The sequence below is a fragment of the Tursiops truncatus genome, chromosome 6, assembly GCF_011762595.2.
Source record: "Tursiops truncatus isolate mTurTru1 chromosome 6, mTurTru1.mat.Y, whole genome shotgun sequence".
Lineage (NCBI taxonomy): Eukaryota > Metazoa > Chordata > Mammalia > Artiodactyla > Delphinidae > Tursiops > Tursiops truncatus.
Window position 1 is genome coordinate 32,131,381 of NC_047039.1, and position 23,157 is coordinate 32,154,537.

The window sequence follows — 23,157 nt, forward strand, 5'->3', positions numbered from 1 at the left end:
CCCCTCCAGCCTCTGCCTCTGGCAGCCACCATTCTGTTCTCTGTATCTATGAGTTTGGGTTTTTGTTTTTTTTAAGATTCCACATATATGCAAGATCATACAGTATTTGTCTTTCTCTGTCCTACTTATTAGCATAATGCCCTCAAGGTCTGTCCATGTTGTTGCAAATAGCAAGGATTCCTTCTTTTTTATGGCTAAATAATATTCCACTATGTACACACACATATACACACACACTCATACATACATTATATACATACCACATCTTCTTTATCCATTCACTTATCAGTGGACATTTAAGTTGCTTCCATGTGTTGGCTGTTGTAAGTAATGGTGCAATGAGCATATGGGGAGTGGTGCATATCCTTTTGAATTAGTTTTTTAGGATAAATACCCAGGAGTAGAACTGCTGGATCAAACAGTAGTTCCATTTTTAATTTTTTGAGGAACCTTCATACTGTTTTCCATAGTGACTCCACCAATTTACATTCCCAGCAACGGTGCACAAGGGTTCTCTTTTCTCTACAGTCTCACCAGTGCTTATTATTTTCTGTCTTTTTGATAATAGCCATTCTAGCAGGTATGAGGTGATATCTCATGGTGGTTTTGATTTGCATTTTCCTGATGACTAGTGATGTTGAGTACCTTTTCATGTACATGTTGGCCGTCTGTATATCTTCTTTGGAAAATGTTCAGATCCTCTGTCCACTTTTCAATTAGATTGTGTGATTTTTTGCTATTGAGTTGTATGAGTTTTTCATATATTTTGGTTATTAACCCTTTATCAGATATATGATTTGCAAATATTTTCTCCCATTTGTTAGGTTGCTGTTTCATTTTGTTGATGGTTTCATTTGCTATACAGAACACTAACCTCTTATACAATACAACAGCCATAACCACATGGCACCCACATAGGTAGAGCAAAAGCTCCGAGAATTACAACCTGATTAGAAGACAGTTATTGTGAGAATTTAAAATTCCGTTCTTTAGTGGCACTAGGCTTATTTCCTGTGCTTAATAGCCACACGTGGCTAGTGGCTGCCACATTGGACAGTGCCGATACTGAACATTTCCATTCTGGCAGAAAGTTTAGTTGGATGGCTCTGATCTAGAAAGTATAGCAAAGGAGAACACTTTATAGACTTAGGGGACATAGCTAAACTGGTATTTGGAGGAAAATTGAATGCCTTTAATAACTGCATTATTTAAAATAAAAAGACTGAAAATAAGTTATTGCTCAAGTACTCAGTTTTTAAGTACTCAAAAAATAAGTACTCAAGATATTAGAAAAACAAAAAATAAAACCAAAAGGATAGAGAAGAGAATTTTTTAAAATGCCGAAAATAATGAGATAGAAATAGACAAAACATAGAAATACTGAAATTGATTGAAAAAAGTAAAGATTCTGAACAGACTATAACTGTTGAAAAGGAAATAAAAAATGTATTTATTAGTCACCATATCAGGATGATATTCCAGCTAAATTATATTTACTTCTAAAAAAATAGATTTTACTTTTATTCTAATAAGTGATGGGCAGCGTTTTAATATGTTTTTCTGAAGCTAGTATAATATTATACCAATGCTTGGTAAAGGTAATTTTTTTTTAAAGACAATTTTTAAATACAGAAATTCTAAATGAGATTTAGCTAATTTAATCATACAGCAGTAAAAGAATAGCATTTTCTTGGAATGCAAGGATAGTTCACAATAGGAAATCTATCTATTTATTGCATCAAGAGGCCAAAGGAGAAAAGCCATGTGATTCTGTTACTGGATGCTGAAAAGGCATTTAATGAAATGATTAAAAACACTTAAATGTAATAAGAATTGTGGGAGAAACTGCTCCAGTTATAGGAATAATCATAGCACCTACCACAGAGGGTTGTTGTGAGGATTTAATGACTTAACGTATGTAAAAATGCTTAGAGCAGTCTTTGGCACATAGAAATTATTCAGTGTTAGCTCTTTCTATTATTTAAATAAGATAAAGTTGATTTGTTAAAAAACAATAGGCAAATAATTGCATTGAATGGCAAAGTATTTTGATTGAAATTATCAAGACAGAGTTTTGTTCTTACCACTATATTCAGAATCATTTTTGAGGTGGTTTCATTTCTCTGAATATAATAACAGTAGAAAATAAAGTAACTCTTATAAATACTAAAAGAGGAGATAAAATATTTTAAGTTACAAATGATATGATTTGTATGCCTAGAAAACCCAAGAGACTATTAAAGACTAATAAAAATACTCAGGGATAAGTTTAACATAATGGTTCTGTAGCAAGAAAATGAAGAAATGAAAGTTGAACGAGATCTCAATAAAAATTGTCAACCTTTCCAAAATTAACATATGAATTTCATTAATTCCGGTTAGAAACCTAGAAACCTTTAAAATGACTTTAAAGTGCATGTGGAAAGTATATTTCTAAAACTACCTAAGAAAATATACTATATATTTAATTCTGTTTTTGTTAACAGTCCCTCTTCCTCCTCATCCCCTCTCTCCTTCTCCATGCTATAAACACCCATTTGTATGGAGAAGGCTGAGGAAGAAAACAGTCATGCCATTTTAGTGGCATTGTTTTCCTTACCTTGGTGTAGATGGGAATCTATGGAGAGTTAGAGGGGTGATCATACTTAATTTAATATATATTTTTGTCTCTTTCACTTGTTATAAGGAATATATGTATAATTTTTAGTGTAATATGTATTACATGTATATAATTTTAATATATTATATATAATTATGCATTATAATTATAATGTATATAATTGATCTAATACAGAAAAGATAATAGAAAAATGTTTAATGACTTTTCACTCATTGAAGTTGTAACTCCATTTTAGTTAAAACTAGAAATAAAACATATCATTGATTGATTTAGGAGATTTTAAAGAAAGATCTCAGATTTTTTAAGTGCATACTGAAAAACCAAAATGTATTTTCTTTTAGCTTTCCTGAATGTTTGGTGCTTTCTACAATGGCAAGATTAATTTTTAACTCAAAAATTCTGAAAAGAATTTTCTCTTTTTTTTCTCTCTGTCAAAGGTATGCAACCACTCATGTATTCGGTTCAGGAAGCGTTAAATGCTAGACCATGGTGGATTCGTGTGGGGACTGACATTTGTTACTATAAGTAAGTATTCTGACAGTAATAGGACATCAGTTTACAGAAGGAAATATTAATTCATCTTATTTCAGTTCAAAGATAAAAAGTTATTGTGTTCTTTGAGTTTGGTGATATGGTTTAGTATTACTTCCAACAGAGTTTTAAAAAACTTGAGATCCATTATGGGGGTATATTTAGTGGAAATAAAACATGTTTTGTAGACAGACGACAGACTTAGGTCCAAATCTTGCCTCTCTCACTTAGACGTGTTCTCAACTTTTTTAGCTTTAAAACTCTGGAAACTTCATTGAGTAAGACTGAAATTAGAAACTCTAGGAAATAATTTACAGTGGTTTTTTTTTTTATTATTCTGGCGATATTGAGTGTAATTCTTTTCTCTTCTGCACACAAATGTTTACCTCATTTTAACTTCCAAAATATTTTACTTGGAGATGTATTCCACAATTACATTACTTCTGCTTTCACAGTTCAACTTTGACTTCAAATAGGTGATCTATTTATCAAGTTAAAATAAGTGCTAGAAATCATTTATCGCTTCAGTGGAATAATTGGATTATTCTTCAATTCATGACTAAGTGATCTAGGATTATCATATGCCTTGCTTCCCATTTTTACTGTTTCTGCATGTAATACATTTCAAGATAACTTCTATCCACTATTGAATGCACTTGACATCCCTGTTTTTCTCCGTTATTAATCTTAATCCTGGCATTTCTGTTTAGTGGATTTTGACTTTTTATATTTTATATTGTGCTTAACTAGCACTAATGTTCCTTTTCTTTTAGTTTTATCCGTTAGAAGAAGAAGAATTCTAAAATTAAACTGTTTTTAATGGTTTAGATAGGGTTTTGGAAAAACCTAGATCTTAAGTGCTATTGCTTTCTAAGAAAGAAATCGTTCCTTGGAATTAATCTCAGTAGGGTTTTCCCCATTTTATTAGCAAAATAAATAGTAAATAAATGAGGGAAAGAAGCATAAGGTTATATGTAATTCTTCTTCACCTGAATGAATTTCATATTTCTTTTAATGGTAGGCTAATATAAATATACTTTATCATTTATCTCTTTCTCATAAGTTGGAGTAGAGCAGTGATTATCTGGGAAGTGCTTGGTTAGATTTTGGCAGAATGATTTAAATTGTTAAAGGGTGAAACAATGTTTTTCAGAAAGTATTTCTTTCATGCTTTTTCTTTTGCACAATAGAAATCATCAATCAATGAATGCTTTTCTTTTTCACACTGTAAAGTGAATCGTCATAGCATCTCAGGTGGTTTTTCTTTTTTTATGTAAGGGGTGATGGCAAGGATTTTTGTTTGTTTAGTTTTTATTTTTTCTTTTGGCTACTTCCAGATCTGGAATTGGAATTCAGGCCAGTTCAACAGATATTTATTAACCACTTTCTATGTAACAAGCGCTGTTCTAGTTGCTTTCCTCAAGCTTGAAATCCAGATAGTGGGGATTAAAAACTATTTTTGCACTGTCCTTTGATACTTGTTTGTCTCATCTGTAAAATGAGAATAAAACTACTTTCCACGAGTATGTGAGTGAATATAACCTATAAAATGCCATGTAGCTGTAATGTGGTGACATAAATACCTCCACAATTAGATGTTAAGCTTTTGGAGTGAAAGAGTTGGCAGGATCTACTTCCGGACCTTATTTTGCATTTTCCTCAACTCTTAGCACCTTGTCATTGAGTATCTATTCAAGATGTAGTGGCTAAGTTAATGAAGACTCTACCATTCTTTTACATCAGGGTTCTTTTATTTTCATTAATAGCAAGCTTGATTTTTATAAGATTATATTAGAAGATCTGATCCCAGGGTAGTTCTAAGGTTGTGATCTACCTTGAATGTCTGTGTGCATGAATAAGTAATCTGTAGGCCATGGCTTTTCTTCAGTTCATGGCTTAAATAATACAAGGTGATTTGGAATTTTAGAAATGAAGTTGATAGACCAAAGCATCTTTAGGTCATCATATCTCAATGATATTTAAAGTCTGGAAAGTAATATGTAGTTTTAAAAACTTTTTATTATGGAAATCTCCAAACATTTACAAAAGCGGATAATAGAATAATGAGGCCCCATGTATTCATCACTGAGTTTCAACAATTATCAACACATGGTTTCATTTTAGCTATACTTTCACTCCTACCACCACACTGAATTTTTTAAGGCATATTTTATCCTTATTTTTTTCCAGATATATTTTATCCATAAATACTTCAAAGGTCTTTGTCTTTTTGAGATACATATTTAAGACAATCTAACCACAAGGCCATTGTCACACCTAAGAAAATTCCTTAATATGATAAAATATCCAGTCAATGTTCGGACTTACTTGTCTCATAAATGTTACTTTATAGTTGGTTTGTTTAAATCAGACCAACCAAGGGATCACACGTATGTCCTTTAAGTCTCTTAATTTGTAGGCTTCCTTCTTCTCTATTTTTAAATTTCTCCTTTATTTATTGAAGAAATTAGATCATTTGTCATGCAGGATTTTCCGCATTTTGGATTTTGCTGATTTCATCCCTGTGGTGTTAATGAATTCTTCTATCTCACCAATCTCCTATTAACTCATAGTTAGATGTAGAAGCTTTATCAGTTTCAGGTTTCATTTTTGACAAGAGTACTTCATAGATGGTGCAGGGAATTCCTGTTGCATCATATTAGGAAATATATCATCTCTGGTTATTTCTTCTTTTGTAATTTTAAAATTGATCAGTGAATTCAGGTATTGTCGTCTGATCCGTCAGCCTTTCATCCAATGGTTGTAGCAGCCATTGGTGATCACTGCCTGGATCTAGTAATGTGTATGGCTATCAAAGAATGGGGGTCTAAAACTTCTATTGATGTATAGAGTAGTAGCTCTATTTAATTAGTAAATCCAGAAGTGGAAAGTCATGATGTTGGCTGATAGCAATTAACTGCTTTTTTAGTACCAAGTCTAATTTTTGTTTTAAACAACATACTGATTTTTTTTAGAGATTTATTTATTATTTATTTAATTTATTTTTGGCTGCATCAGGTCTTAGTTGCAGCACGCGGGATCTTTCATTGTGGCACTCAGGCTTCTTTCTAGTTGTGGTAAGCGGGCTCCAGAGCACGTGGGCTCTGTAGTTTGCGGTACTCAGGCTCTCTAGTTGAAGCACGTGAGATCAGTAGTTATGACACGCGGGCTTAGTTGCCCCACGGCATTTGGGATCTTAGTTCCATGACCAGGGATCAAACCTGTGTCCCCTGCATTGTAAGGCAGATTCTGTACCACTAGCCCACCAGGGAAGTCCCCCAAGTCTAATTTTTAAAAGTATTTAAGTTAAACTTTTTTACAAACCATGGGTTTTCTTTTTTTTTTTCTGAAGTTCTGTTTACTAAAATAGCAAGAAAAATCAGAATTTTGGTGTGGATGAAATAAACATGCATTTCTGTTGCAGAAATCACTTCTCAAGAAGTTCAATTGCTGCAGGTGGGCAAAAGGGAAAATCCTACTATACCATTACATTCACTGTCATTTTTCCACATAAAGATGATGTGTGCTATTTTGCTTATCACTATCCATATACGTATTCAACTTTACAGGTGAGAACTCATTAAGTTGTACTGTGACCATTATTGTGTTGTATGTGTATGTGTCAGATAATTGAAGAAAAATTGCTTTAATTAAATATCTAAATAAGATAAAAAAAAGATTCAGGGTTGATGACTTCAGAAAATAATACAACATTTGTTGAAATCATTAAAGTAAAATGGGAATGTAGTCTTCATTTTTATTTAGTAGAAATACTATGGAAATATGACATGATTTTTACTTTCCACTTTGGGTAGAAATCTACAAATCACAATTTATAAATTTTAACTAGGTGAGATTTCTACTTGTTTAATGAAAAGCATTGAATCTCACAGAAAATGTAACAGTAGAAAATGTATATGCAATTTAAGTTTTCTGTTGTGAATTCCTTTCTTCTAATGGTTTCATATGGAGTCCTAGATCCAGATTGCTTAGAATATGGGGTATAAGAGTTGTTTTGTGGGTTCTTTTGAGATGTTTTGATTATTTGCGTTGTAAAACAAAAAATTCAAGTAATTAGCATGGCAGATTTATACTCAGAACAGAATGTCTGTCCTAATGATCAAGGATCATGAAGCTTCGTATGATCAATTTACTCAGAAAGGAATTGGAACACTATGATTAGAAACAAGCTTCCAAATTATGAGAGAGGAGAAAATGAGAGAAAAACATAGTCCATAGAGCAGAAGAAATGTCAAGGCCGAGAACATTAAATGAGGCTCACTTTATTTTAGTAAGGTTCCAACCTACAGTAAAGGTATAAACCGATATGTTTCTGTGCTGAATAACATAGCATCGGAAATATAGTGTTGTTATTTACATGGTATTTGTTACTGTCCTTTACTGATGTTACCTTTTTAGTATATTTTAAATGCCCCTACTTTCTTCCAGTCCCACTACCACGACCTTTTCCACACATTACCATTGTTTCTCACCTGGACTTATGCCAACCTCTTTCTAACTGGTGTCCCCAAATTCACTTGTATCCCCTTTCCTCTTCATCACTGTTTTATCACACTGTAGCAAGAGGGCTCTTTGATGGCAAATCTAATCATATAAATCTGCTCCTTAAAATTCCTTAGTGATTTCTCTTGCCATTTGTATGAAGTCTAAAATTCTTACCGTAGCTCATTCAGTCATTTCTCCACTATTTTGCACAGTTTGGGCCATTTCTTCATACTGTTTGAACTGTTATTTACTTAATATTTATTTTTAAATAGACTTTAAAGTAATTCACTGTTTAAAGATTATCCTCATCCTAAGTTAATATCTGTGGAATTACAGGTTTAATGTGCTAAACTTTTTTCTGATTCACAGTAAAATACATATCTATTAAAATTTTTTTCAAGGTTATCCACATACCACTTAGTTATCTTAATTACCAAATACTGTGCTTTGGGAAGGACTGGTCTACCGGGCCCTTCCTTCTGTGTTAAATTCTCGATTTCTTACCCTTTCTGGTCTAGCTATAATGAATCTTCTTCAGTTCTTTGAAATGTCCTTCTTTTTTCTTATTTCATGGTCTTCCTGTATGCTTTCCTTCTGCCTACAGTGCGCTTTATATCCATTTCACTCATCCTTTGGATCTCACTTTAAATGTAATTTTTTTCTAGAAGACCTTTCCTCCCTGCCCAGACTCTGCGAGGCTCCCTTCCCTTTATTTCAAGCTCTCATAGCACTGTATATTTTCTCTAGGATAGGGACCATTTATTCATTGTTATATCCCCAATGCCTGGCACAGTTTCTAGCCCAGAAATAGTGACCACATGGTAAATCATGATTATGTGAATGAACATAGGCAAAAGTTTGGAAAGCAGCTAAGTATCTTTAAAATAAGGGATTGAACAATTTATATTTGGTGTGACCATATACTAAAACCATTAGAACTTGTGTTTTCAAAAGACATATATTCAACATGTTTAATGATATGGCATAATATTTATAATTTTGAATATCAATGTGAATGTATAAATTATTAACTGATAAAATCAGATTATAAAAAGTCTTACATGTAATTACAGTTTTGTTTATATATATTGGCATTTGTTAGTAGTAATCTAGGTGATTCAATTATGGGTGTTTAAAATTTTTTCTTGTACTTTCTGTGTCTTCCAGACATTTTACAATGAGCCTTTATTAATCTTGAAATCAGGAAAGATTGTTAAAAAATTTGTGCTGCATAATATTCATTCTCCATATTTTAGGTTGCCGTTAACAGATCTATAGTCACAAAATTTCAACATTCAGAAGGCTTTGAAAACCAAAAGCATTTTCATAACCCATTTGGCAGCAAAGCCTGGCCTGAATTGATGTGAGCTTATTTAGAATATTGATTCTGCTTAGCGTGACTCTTCATATGCTTTGCTACAGAAATACTAATGTGCTTATTTACAGGCTGCTGCCGCTGACCCCACTGGTTATATCGCACTATTAAGGGTATCCAAACTGTATCCATCCCCTTTCTCAAGTTCCCAAATACTGATATTTAACTGCATCTGGACCCTAATCCCCAGAGAAGGGATTAGGAATCTGATTCACTTTTAGTTATGTTCAAGATCTGGATGCATTTATTTCTGTTCATCATAGGGAGTTTTTAAATGATTATATACTTTGCTTTTAAATTTTTATTAAGATGCATCTTCAAAAATTGGAATCAGCACACAATCCTCAGCAAATCTATTTTCGAAAAGATGTGTTATGTGAAACCCTGTCTGGAAACAGCTGTCCCTTGGTGACTATAACAGCAATGCCAGAGTCTAATTATTATGAACATATCTGTCAATTCAGTAAGTTTGTCTTCTTCACTCACAATACCAATCATTCTTACTTATTTTTCTTTGCTTCATGACTATTTTGTAAGGGCATTAGTGCTAGGAATAGGCATCAGAAGTCTTGGGTTCTAGTCTGGGTCCTGTTACTGCCTAGCTCGGGCCCACTTCTGGGCCTCAGTTTCCTCATATGAGGGAGCTGCCTGAGATGACCTCTGAGGTGTCTTGATACTAATATTCTGTAGTTCTTATTCTTAGAAGTCATACCCAAAGTATAGTATAACAAATTATACCATCAGTTTAAGACTTTACAATTAATTGTATTTATAAATAAAACTACCATAAACCTATCAAGTATTTTGATGCTAGTACTGAATAGCTACTTGTTTTTCCTTGCCATTTATGTTTTTAAAGTTGCCTCAAATGTACAGCTATGGTAAAAAAATATATATACATATAAGAAAACTGTTCTAATTTTGTTAAGAAGGTAAAATATTTTCAGGAAAGAGAAAGAGCTTGCTATTTATGAAAATATGAGCAGGTGAATTGAATGGTTATTTTGTAGCCCTGTATATCTAAATGTATAGTGAAAAATATTTTTCTTTGTAAATCTCTGAGCAGACATACCTATTGTTCTGTGCTTATCATAGCGACTATAAAACAAGAATAAGATTATATTTTCCTTCTTTTTTCCATGACTTTATAAAAAATAAATTTATATTTCATCTATTTTCCCCAGACGCTTGTTCTTTATGAAACCAAGATAATATTAAACAATTAATTTTATATGTTAGATTAATTGTTGTGAAATAAATGACTCAAATACTGTTTAATGTGTTATATTCATGTAAGACATGACTTATATGGGTTTTATATCTGTTTTCTCTAGCGGGCCTAGTATAGTGCTGGTATATAGTAGGTGCACAGTGAGTTCTACTTTGACTTTATATCAGTATTCACAATTGAGTAGAAATATTTCTAAAGCCCCAAAGTCAAACATCATACAGACTTTTAGTAGACGTTCATTTTAATTTGAGGTTTTATGTCTACTTTAGGAAATCGCCCTTACGTTTTCTTATCTGCTCGGGTGCATCCTGGAGAGACTAATGCAAGTTGGGTAATGAAAGGAACATTGGAGTATCTCATGAGTAATAACCCTACTGCTCAGAGCTTACGGGAATCCTATATTTTTAAAATTGTCCCTATGCTAAATCCAGATGGTGTCATCAATGGAAAGTAAGTTAAGCAATAGTTATAGAAATATTATAGATTGTTGTGGCTGTCCTGTATAAACTTGTTGAAATAATAGCATCCACGTTAATTTCAAAAACAAATCTAGTGATTTTTCTAGAACAAAACAAATTTAGTGAAGAATTAATCTGATAAATTTTTAAATGAAAGTATAATTTGTATATTAGTACTATGATATTTTGAGAAATTCTGTATCTATTCATGAGAATACAATTTTATAAAATGTATGTCTGCTTGAATTGTTTTAGAAAAATTACAGTATTGGGATATGAAAAAGATTTTTAGCACATTGTCTTATAGTCCTTTTTATTTGACATGGCGTGATCTTAGGTTGTTTTGAGATTTAGAATCTTCTGGGATCTCTTTCCACTAATATGGAATATTGGCTCCATCTGCTAACCTCTTCTTGATATGAGTAGGAATTCTTTAGAGTGGAAATACTGGAATGTTACTTTTTAAGTGGAGGTGGCTTATAGTTGGTACAGTTCATTTATTGTGTAAATTAGACCAAGGTCTCTTTAATGCTTCTGAAAGGGGGGAGTTAGTCTAACTGTCATGAGCATCTCCAAAGTCGAGGACACCATATTTATTTATTCAATAAAAGAACCATGAATATTTCTCATATTTAGGAAATTTTTGAATTAAAAAAATAGAATAATTTCTGTTTAGGTAGTATGATTATGGAACTAAAATGAGATTTTATGTCTAGTTTTAATTCAGAAACATATTGACTAGCTAGAATTCTGTTTATATTTCTGTTATCACCTTATGACCATTTGCTTAAATTTTTGCTCAGTGGCTTTAATACTTAATACCTATGATTAATGAAAATGTATTTGAATTTTTGCAAGAATGTGTGCTTTTCATACACAATACTTATCTTTCTTAGAAGGAGGGCCAGATAGCACTTTTAATAATAACTGATACAATCAAAATACAGAATGTTAGCATAAGAAATGATTATTATGTAGTCAGAATGGAAAATATGACCATGAATAAATTTTATGGTGTATGGAACAAAACCCCAGAATGGAGAATTTTTCCTATAGCTTGAAAATTTTGACATAAATCTGCAAGCTTACCACAGTTAAATGCATGTAACACAAGATCTTGCACATAGCAAATGCTAAGTAAATGTTTACTTACTGACTATAATATGCATTCTGGTGAGCACACCATTTATACCTGTTTGAAATGAAATATTTAGTGGAATAGAATCATAAAATTAAATCAAGTGTATGTAAGAGTTGATTGGTACCAGTGTTTGTCATTGTGTTTACATATGTGTAGTCACCGCTGTTCTTTAAGTGGAGAGGATTTGAATAGACAGTGGCAAAGTCCAAATCCAGATTTACATCCTACAATTTATCATGCCAAGGGTCTGCTGCAATATCTGGCTGCAGTGAAGCATTTACCACTGGTAAGTGCAATATTTGTTTGTATAGTCAAAGAGGTGATTTTGTTGTAAGTTAGTATTTTGTAGATTATTTTCTGGTTATAAAAGCTGGGTGTTAATTTCAAAAGCAATTTCTTTAAAACATCTTTGTTATCTATCACTTGTGTATTAATTATGTTGTCAAATTAATACAATGTATCCATATTCTTATTTCGTTAGATTTAATTTTTATAATTCTCATGAGCCCTTTACTTTTCTGTTTTGTTTATGAATAGTGGTAACTCCTGGCTGTAAGTTTTAGCTATTTAACTTCACTGTTTGAACAATATCAAGGTAAAAGTACAATAGGTATCTTCCAAATTCTCAAACTAGTAGAAACTTATTTCTGAGCTCGTTAGCTAATTCTAAAGCAGGTAAGTCTCGACTATACACATAGGGAAGGTAATATAGGCATGGTGGGAGGCTCTCCTGAACTGTGTATGTGTGTTTCTTCTGTTTTCAGCAACTTTTGTTTAGAATGTTTCCATTATTTTAATCTTTAAATGAGTTAATCTTCCTTTGGGAAAGATAGAACACTTTGCAGAGGGGCAAAATTGGCATGCAAATCTGTCCATTTTCTATTTTTAAAATGATGCTCTTAAAAATTAAAGGGAAACCATACCCCTTTTAAAATGTTTTTCATGAAAGCATTTTTTATGTTCTCTTAAATTAGGTAAATATTTTAACAACCCTTGGGGCAGTGATGAGTGCAGCTGTAGATTTGACCTATAATTGAATTTATTATTTTTTAAGTGATGAATAGTAGATACAAAAGAAAGAGTGGAACTCGTGGCTTGATGCAGGACCTACCTGCAAAGGATTTAGCCATTCTAGGATTAATCATAGATCCTTTCCAGAAGTAGATATGTATTATTACTTTTATTGATTCTACTTGTTAAATGGTGGCTCAGTTACAATAAAAGGACAAAGGAACACAGAACTGTTTATTGGCTTCATATTAGCTAGCTTTACTTGGCAATATATGAATTTGAAGGATTTTATTTTTAAAATATATTATCTTTTCAAGGTTTATTGTGATTATCATGGCCACTCCCGAAAGAAGAATGTATTTATGTATGGCTGCAGCATCAAAGAAACAGTGTGGCACACGAATGACAATGCAGCTTCATGTGATGTTGTGGAAGATGTGGGATACAGGGTAATTATTACAGATAAGGCAGGAATTTTTGAATTTCAAACACGCATAAAACTGCAGAAAATAATTTAACATATAGGAACTACTCAGATTCAGTAAATGGTACCATTTTGCCATTTTGTTTCAGATTTTTCGTTTTAAATGTTTCTTCTAATTTTTTTTGCTTTTCACATTTTTTTAATTAAAGTAGACTTGATTTACAATATTACGTTAGTTACAGGTGTACAGTGTAGTTATTCACTATTTTTATAGATTATACTCCATTTAAAGTTATCATAGAATGTTGGCTGTATTTTCTGTGCTGTACAGTATATCCTTGTATTGTTCATGCATTATTTATTTTATACATAGTATGTATCTCTTAATCGCCTACTGTTATCTTGCCACTACCCCATCCCTCTCCCTACTGGTAATGGCTAGTTTGTTCCTTATACCTGTGAGTCTGTTTCTCTTTTGTTATATACATTTGTTTTATTTTTTAGGTTCCACATATAAATGATAATATACAGTATTTGTCTTTCTCTGTCTGACTTATTTCACTAAGCATAATACCCTCCAGGTCTATTCATGATGTTTCAAATGGCAAAATTTCATTCTTTTTTATGGCTGAGAGTATTCCATTGTATAATATACATCACATCTTCTTTATCCATTCACCTGTTGGTGGATACCTAGGTTGCTTCCATGTCTTGGCTATTGTAAATAGTGCTGCTGTGGACATTGAGGTGCATGTATCATCTTGAATTAGAGTTTTTTGTCTTTTCTGGATATGTGCCCAGGAGTGGGATTGCTGGATCATACGATAGCTTTATTTTTAGTTTTGTAAGGAACCTCTATACTATTCTCCATAATGGTTGTACCGATTTACATTCCCACCAACAGTGTAGGAGGGTTCCCTTTTCTCCACACCCTCTCCAGCATTTATTATTTGTAGACTTTTTGATGGTGGCCATTATGACCAATGTGAAGTGATACCTCATTGTGGTTTTGATTTGCATTTCTCTAATAATTAGAGATGTTGAGCATCTTTTCATGTGCCTGTTGGCCATCTGTATGTCTCCTTTGGAAAAATATCTATTCAGTTCTTCTGACCATTTTTTAATTGGGTTGTTTGGGGTTTTTTTTGATGTTGAGTTGTATGAGCTGTTTATATATTTTGGATATTAACCTCTTTCAGTCATATCATTTGCAGATAGTTTCTCCCTTTACATAGGCTGTCTTTTCATTTTTTCAGTTGTTTCCTTTGCTGTGCAAAAGCTTTTAAATTTAATTAGGTCCTAGCTATTTATTTTTGTTTCCTTTACCTGAGGAGACAGATCAAAGAAATATTGCTGTGACTTACATGAAAGAGTGTTCTGCCTATGTTTTCTTCTGTGAGTTTTATGGTTTCTAGCCTTACATTTAGGTCTTTAATTGATTTTGAGTTTACTTTTGCATATGGTATGGAAAATGTTTCTAATTTCACTCTCTTACATGTAGCTGTCCAGTTTTCCCACCACCACTTATTGAAGAGACTGTCTTTTCCCTATTGTATATTTTTGCCTCCTTTGTCATAGATTAATTGACCATATGTTAGTGCGTTTATTTCTGGGCTCTCTATTCCTTTGCTTGATATGTCAGGGTTTTTTTTTGTATGTGTGCTGGTACATTCCTGTTTTGATTACTGTAGCTTTGTAGTGTAGTCTGAAGTCAGGTAGTCAGTGATACCTCCAGCTTTGTTTTTCTTTTTTTTCCTCCAGATTGCTTTATAGTCTTTTGTGGTTCCATATAAATTTTAGGATTATTTGTTGTACTCCTCTGAGAAATGTCCTGGGTATTCTAGATATTTTGATAGCGATTGCATTAAATCTGTAGATTGCTTTGAGTAGTACGGACATTTCAACAATATTAATTCTTCCAGTTCATGAACAGGGATATCTTTCCATTTCTTTGTGTCATCTTCAGTTTCCTTCCTCAATGTTATATAATTGTCAGAGTATAGGTCTTTCAGTTTATTCCTATGTATTTTGTTCTTTTTGATGCAGTTTTAAATGGAATTAGTTTTGGATTCCTGAACTAATGATAGTTCATTATCAGTGTATAAAAAAGCAGCAGATTTCTGTACTTTAATCTTGTATCCTGTACAAGAAAAATCCCAAGTAAACAACCTAACCTATCATCCAAAGTAATTAGAAAAGGAAGAACAAACAAAGCTCAAAGTCAGCAAAAGGAAGGAAATAATAAAGATCAGAGTGGAAATAAAATTGAGACAGCGCCCCCCCCAAAAAATAGAAAAAATCAATGAAACCAAGAGCTGTTTTTTTTGAAAAGATAAACAAAATTAATAAGCCTTTAGCCAGGCTCATTAAGAAAAGGAGAGAGGTCCCAAATAAACAAAATAAATGAAAGAGGAGCAATTACAACCAATATCACAGAGACACAAAAAACATAAGAGAATACTATGAACAGTTTTACGCCAACAAATTGGATGACGTGGAAGGAATGGATAAATTCCTAGAAATATACAGTCTTCCAAAACTGAATCAGGAAGATATATTGGGTAGGCCAAAAAGTTTGTTTTTTTTCCATAAGATGGCTCTAGTAGTATTTAGTTGTCTTTAACTTCATTCAGAATAATTTTGTTAGATTGTATTATGACAGCTGTCATGTCAGCATGCATTTAAAAAACGTATCAAAATGGGTGAATTTTTGTGTAGCCATTTTAATATTGAAAATGGAAGAAAAAAGCAACATTTTTGTCATACTAGTTTTTATTATTTCAAGAAAAGTAAAAACGCAACTGAAATGCAAAAAAAGATTTGTGCAGTGTATGGAGAAGGTGTGTGATTGATCGAACGTGTCAAAAGTGGTTTGTGAAGTTTCATGCTGGAGATATCTTGCTGGGTGATGCTCCACGGTCAGGTAGACCAGTTGAAGTTGATAGCGATCAAATTGAGAAAAATCAGCGTTATACCACATGGGAGATAGCCGGCATACTCAAAATATCCCAATCAAGCATTGAAAATCATTTGCACCAGCTTGGTTATGTGTATTGCTTTGATGTTTGGGTTCCACATAAGTTAAGCGAAAAAAACCTTCTTGACCTTATTTCTGCATGAGATTCTCTACTGAAACATAATGAAAACGTTCCATTTTTAAAACAAATTTTGATGGGCGATGAAAAGTGGATACTGTACAACAATGTGGAATGGAAAAGATTGTGGGGCAAGCGAAATGAACCACCACCAACCACACCAAAGGCCGATCTTCATCCAAAGAAGGTGATGTTGTATATATGGTGGGATTGGAAGGGAGTCCTCTATTATGAGCTCCTTCCGGAAAACCAAACAATTGATTCCAACAAGTACTGTGCCCAGTTAGACCAACTGAAAGCAGCACTCGATGAAAAGTGTCCGGAATTAGTCAACAGAAAACACATAATCTTCCATCAGGATAATGCAAGACCGCATGTTTCTTTGATGACCAGGCAAAAACTGTTTCAGCTTGGCTGGGACGTTCTGATTCATCCGCCATATTCACCAGACATTGCACCTTCGGATTTCCATTTATTTCGGTCTTTACAAAATTCTCTTAATGGAAAAAATATCAATTCCCTGGAAGACTGTAAAAGGCACCTGGAACAGTTCTTTGCTCAAAAAGATAAAAAGCTTTGGGAAGATGGAATTATGAAGTTGCCTGAAAAATGGCAGACGGTAGTGGAAGAAAAGGGTGAATACGTTGTTCAATAAAGTTCTTGGTGAAAATGAAAAATGTGTCTTTTATTTTTACTTAAAAACCAAAGGAACTTTTTGGCCAAAGCAATAGATAACCTGAACAGACTGATGACTAGTAGTGAAATTGAATCAGTAATAAAATAACTCTTAGCAAACAAAAGTCCAGGATCCAACAGCTTCAAAGGGAAATTCTACCAAACGTGTAAAGAAGAGCTAATACCTATCCTTCTCAAACTACTCCAAAAAATTGAAAATGAGGGAACACTCCCAAATTCATTCTACAAGGCCAACATTACCCTGATAACCAAAACCAAAGACACTACAAAAAAGATTACAGGCCAGTATCTATGATGAATATAGATGCAAAAATCCTCAACAAAATATTAGCAAACCGAATCCAACAATATATAAAAAGGATCATGCACCATGATCAAGTTGGATTTATTCTAAGGATGCAAGAATGGTTCATATTCACAAATCAGTCATTGTAATATGCCGCATTAACAAAAGGAAGGATAAAAATCACATGATCATCTCAATAAGATGCAGAAAAAACATTTGACAGAATTCATCCATTCATGTTAAAAGCTCTCATCAAAGTTGGTATAGAGGGAACATATCTCAACATAATAAAGGCCGTTTATGACAAACCCACAGTTAATATCATACTCAAGTTTGAAAAACTGAAAGCTTTTCCTCTAAAAATGCTTCTCACATTTAGATTTTTCATCGATTTGGAATTTATTTTTGTATGAAGTGTGAGGGTGTAATTTTAGTTTCCCCACGTATAACCAGTTGTCTCAGCACCATTTATTAAACAGCACCTCCTTCCTCTGCCGATTTTATAAAGCCATCTGTTACAGACCTTGTTTCCACATGTATGGGTGTGTTTTGAGGTCTGCCTAGGACTGAAGGGAGATCTATTGTTTTACGTACTGTGTGCTTTTCATTTTGTCACAGTGTCTCTCTTACTATATTTACACCTAAACAAGCACCCCAGGTTATTTTCCAAAAAATAGTTTCAGTAACATACCACTCCCCTTAGCAAAATTTCAAAGCACATTTTCTTTTTGGTGTCCTCTCTCTTCTTCCCCTTTCCCAAATAAATAAAATGATTAGAGTTATGTTAAAAAATGGAAACACTCCAGAAATGTAGAGTAGTGAGTGAAAGTCATCTTCTCTCAATTAATCACTAATTAATCACTTTCACCATGTGCTTTGTGAGATTTACCTCTAAGCACATTCATTCATAGATGTATATAAACATAGTATATCAAGTTTTTTTGTGTTTTTTTTTTTAACGCTCCACAGCAACCTTTTTTTCACATGTTTGTTGGCCATCTTTCTAGGTCCTCATATCTGGATCTGTCTTCATCTTTTTGATAGCCACACAAGATTTTCATTGTGTATTTTTGTTATTATTGTACGGCTATACCAAAATGTATTTATTCACTGTCCCTTGATGGTGGTCACTTCATTAATATTGCCAAATTGTTTTTCGTAAGGATTGTACAAATTGATACTCCCCAGTGAATGGTAGTGCTGTTTTCTCCAAACATCTTGGTATCATATTTGCCAGGTGAAAAAAAATCTGATGGTTTTAGTTTGTGTATCTGTAATTATAATATATGAGGTCAAGTATCTTTTTCTATGTTTGGCCAATTATGATCTCTCTCTTTTTTAAAAATAGCCTTTTCTCATATTCTCTGCTTACTTTTGTACAAGTATCTAATTATTGTTTTTAAAATAACTTTATAAGTATACTCTTTATATTAAAATTTTTGTTTATGATGTGTAGTGATTTAAAACTCTTATCATATTTGTTGATTTTTTTTTTTAAGGTGCTTCTGGGTTTTGAGGCTTAGAAAGACTTCTCATTCTAAGATTTTAAGAGTAAAGTTCTATGTTTACTGTTTGTAGTTTCATTTAAAAATTTAACTTATTAATTTAAAATCTAAATTCACAATCTAATTAGAGTTAATTCAATGGAGAGTGACTTCAGCTGGTTTTTCTCAGTGGCTGACCAGTTGTGTCAGCTTTTCATGAATGATCAATGTTCCTCACTAATGATAATACTAATTTTAACAAATACCTTTGGTTCTAATTCTGAACTCTCTTTCTAAAGATGCATCTATTCCTATACCCGTATCATCATTTAACTAATGTTAGATATGTAATTATCTGTCAGATTATTTCTCCAGTCACAGCCTTTTCTTTCAGAATTCCCCAGGGTATACTGCTATATTTCATTTTCACGTGAACCTGAGAATAATTTTAAGTTGCAAAAATGTTGTGGGCATTTAGACTGTGACTGTCTTAGCTTTATTGTTTCATTCAGGGGTGATTGACATTTACAGTGTTAAATCTCTTAGTCAAGCCATCTTCATGACTAAAGTTTCTTCATTTTTTGAAATATGTTTTCGTATTTTAAAACATGTCTTTTTTACATGGTTTTATTCCATTTATTGGTCGGTACTATGAATATTATCCTTTCGTTCATTCTATTTTCTGATTAATATTTGTCTAGGAAAGCAGAAAAGTCTAATTTAGTAAGGATTCTTTCAGTGTTTTGAATAGCAAGGGATATAGGAAGAAGATCCATGTGACTGCTCTAATGACTATGCTTTCATCAAAATTTTTCAAAATTTAGAAGTTAAAATAATTTTAAATGACAAAAAAAGAAAGCTCTTGAAATATTTTATCATTCTTATCTTTGCAGACTTTGCCTAAGATTCTGAGCCATATTGCCCCAGCATTTTGCATGAGCAGCTGTAGCTTCGTAGTAGAAAAATCTAAAGAATCTACAGCACGTGTTGTAGTTTGGAGAGAGATAGGAGTACAAAGAAGCTATACCATGGAGAGTACTTTGTGTGGCTGTGATCAGGGAAAATATAAGGTAAAACATCTCAGGACTTCCAGCCATAAAAATCTTTCAAGTCTTCCATATATGCTCTAGTAGTTTTCAAGTATGTATTAAATGATATGTTTGTTATACTGAGCTAAATGTAACTTGCAATAATGGAATTGAATTATATGCGATCTTAAGAACAGTTTTTTGTTTTGTTTTTTCTTAACTTCTCTGAACTAAATAACTTGCTTTGGATCCTTATGAAATCTTGGTTGAGTCTATTTACAGTCATAATTTTTAAGAAAGCATGCTGTAATACACATTTAGATAACGGTTAGTAATTTTTAATGAGCTGTGCAAGTAGTACATTATTAATAAAATGTTCTATCATTTTAATTTATTGGATGTAAATATATATTTATGCATTTAGAAATAAACACATTACACTCAGTTTTTTTAATTTAGGCTTTGTGTGTGTGTGACTTTTAAATGCATATTCCTTCACTAATTTTTTTTTTCTTTACTAAGACTCCTCTTCTCCTCCTCCTATGGTACCATAGCCTTTTATGGGAAACAATGAGTTTAGACTTTACTTTTGAAATTTAAGAGTAATTAAATGTTAGGTGACTTTGAATTTTTTAATTTTAAAGTTTGAGAACTTAAAAAAATTTTTTTTTATTGGAATGTAGTTGATTTACAATGTTTTGTTAGTTTCAGGTGTACAGCAAAGTGAATCAGTTATACATATACATATATCAACTCTTTTTTAGATTCTTTTCCCATATAGGTCATTATAGAGTACTGTGTAGAATTCCCTGTGCTATACAGTAGTTCCTTATTAGTTAATCTATTTTATATATAGTAATGTGTATATGTCAATCCCAATCTCCCAATTTATCCCTCCTCGTGTTTCCCTGCTGGTAACCATAAGATTGTTTTCTACATCTGTGACTCCATTTCTGTTTTGTAGATAAGTTCATTTGTACCATTTTTTTAGATTCCACATATAAGCGATATCATACAATATTTGTTCTTCTCAGTCTGACTTACTTCACTCAGTATGACAATCTCTAGGTCCATCCACGTTGCTACACATGGTATTATTTTGTTCTTTTTTATTGCTGAGTAATATTCCATTGTATGTATGTACCACAAAAGATTGAGAACTTAAAAGGCAATGAATTGGACCTTAGGTGAGCAACTGTAAACCCAGATATTTATTTTTCTTGCCTTGGCCACAAAAAGCTTTTCAGGTGTCATGCTAATTATTCCACTCATTCTGTTTTGTTGTGTTTTGTTTTTTTTGACATGGACAAGAGGAATCTGAATCTCATAGTGATTTTCATATATGTCACATAAAAGTGATTATAACTTCATGTTTAGAAAGAGTTAAAAATCTTCCAATTGGTTAGTATTAAAAATGTAAACATATTATGATTGATGCCAAAATGTTCAAGTGGAGAGCTTAAATGATTTTTCCAGTCTGTAACAAACTGGAAGAAAATTGTATAGATTTTGCAACTGGCATTCAAACTTTGGGGGCCTAGATGGGTAGAACTTAGTGAAATTTCAGTTCTTTCTGTAGAGTGACTCTTCCCTAAGATTTAGGTTGACCACAGTATACTATTCTTCCAAAATGTGCTATCTTTTGAAATCTCTTCAAATATTGTAAAACAGTGTCTTTTAGACTACCAAAGGCGCGATTGTGGTAAGAGAGGAGCATGAGTACTCCAGCCCACAGACCCTGCCTCCTAATCATTGCTTTAGTGGACTGTAAGTGTGTGGGATGGAAAAAAGCTTGACAGTCATTTTTGTAAAGGACCATAGGTAGTTCCTATGATTTAGGGAAATAGACTATAAATTATTTGTTCTTAAAGAGATGCAGTCCGGCTGGAGAAGGTAAATTAAAGTATCAGTGTCTGTGAAACTAGTCTCTGGGAGTAGGGAGAGAAGAAGTCAGGGAAGCTGAGACTTGCATGCCCCTTGAAATCATCTGTTGCATAATAATAGTAGCACTTTCTTACTATATTTGGATTCTACTGATAGACTTTCATTGGATTTTTTTAAATGTTCTTTTTGTGTTTTGATAAATTTATTTAGTCATTGAAAAAACTACGTTTTAAAAATTGCTAAAATATATTTTGAAACAAAACATTAGACAAGTTTTCTAAAAATTACTTTATAAAATTTTAAAAATAAAATAGATACCTAACATATAGTCATTTCTCTTTTATATGATTTACATTGACACATATATATACTTTACGTGATTTCCATTGACAGACTTACATTGATTTAAAACTCCTATTGAGAGAAGTATGTCTTACTACTAATAATAAGCTAAGTTTTTTACATCTAAAATTCAGTGCTTTGATCATAACATGTACTTTTCTAAAGTTTTTTTAAATTAATATTATTTATTTATTTTTGGCTGCGTTGGGTCTTCGTTGCTGCACCCGGGCTTTCTCTAGCTGCGGCGAGCGGGAGCTACTCTTCATAGCGGTGCACGGGCTTCTCATTGCGGTGGCTTCTCTTGCTGTGGAACACGAGCTGTAGGCCTGTGGGCTTCAGTAGTTGTGGCATGGGGGCTTCAGTAGTTGTGGCGCACGGGCTTAGTTGCTCCACGGCATGTGGGGTCCTCCCGGACCAGGGCTCGAACCCGTGTCCCCTGCGTTGACAGGCGGATTCTTAACCACTGCGCCACCAGGGAAGTCCCAATAAACTTTTTAAAGAGCAGTTTTAGATTCACAGAAAAATTGAGTGGAAACTACAGAATTCCCATATACCCCCATCCTCCCCCCTACACATAACGTATACTTTTCAAACTTGTTAATATTAGCTAATAAGTTGTGTAAGTCTAATAATATTTTAAGAAACAAATTTCTTCACCCTCAAGAATGTTCTTACATTACTGAATTTTAGGCATCAAATATTCTTTAGTTTTATTTTTGATGAGCTAATTCAGAAATAGGCATAGCCTTTCTAAAGCTTTTAGATTAAGAAGACAAATGCATTTTCTAAGTCAGTTAGGTCACATTTCTTAGAATATTTGGAGATGGCCAAACTATTTAAACAATCAGTCAATCATTATTATGAAGGCATGTGTTATGTAGAGTAAATAACAGTTTTTATAATTTATCTCTTCAGTTACTGTGTGCTTTTAGTCTGGTCATTGAAAGTCTAGTCTGCTCTCATCTACGCCTGCAACCTTTGTTGGTGTAAGGATTGCATTTATTTTAGAGATTCATTTTTATCTGAGAATTAAATGATAAGCAAC

The 23,157-nt window shown here is 32.8% G+C and overlaps 1 protein-coding gene across 11 annotated transcripts in view; it reads left to right on the plus strand.

Moving 5' to 3' along the window:
* The window catches only part of AGTPBP1 (ATP/GTP binding carboxypeptidase 1), a 170,933-nt gene that overhangs the window by 123,733 nt on the left and 24,043 nt on the right, over window positions 1-23,157 (plus strand). For 10 of the 11 annotated variants that reach the window (XR_012332465.1, XR_002177387.3, XM_019940383.3 and 7 more), the window contains 7 exons: window positions 3,058-3,145; window positions 6,576-6,720; window positions 9,342-9,495; window positions 10,533-10,713; window positions 12,019-12,148; window positions 13,191-13,322; window positions 19,752-19,928. Coding sequence is in view for 9 of the 11 variants with exons in the window: in XM_019940383.3 (XP_019795942.2) it covers window positions 3,058-3,145; window positions 6,576-6,720; window positions 9,342-9,495; window positions 10,533-10,713; window positions 12,019-12,148; window positions 13,191-13,322; window positions 19,752-19,928 (1,007 nt within the window). In the remaining 2 variants the exon portion in view is untranslated. Of the gene's footprint in view, window positions 1-3,057; window positions 3,146-6,575; window positions 6,721-9,341; window positions 9,496-10,532; window positions 10,714-12,018; window positions 12,149-13,190; window positions 13,323-19,751; window positions 19,929-23,157 lie in introns of those variants that run through there. The other variant, XM_073806008.1, reaches the window with a different exon arrangement.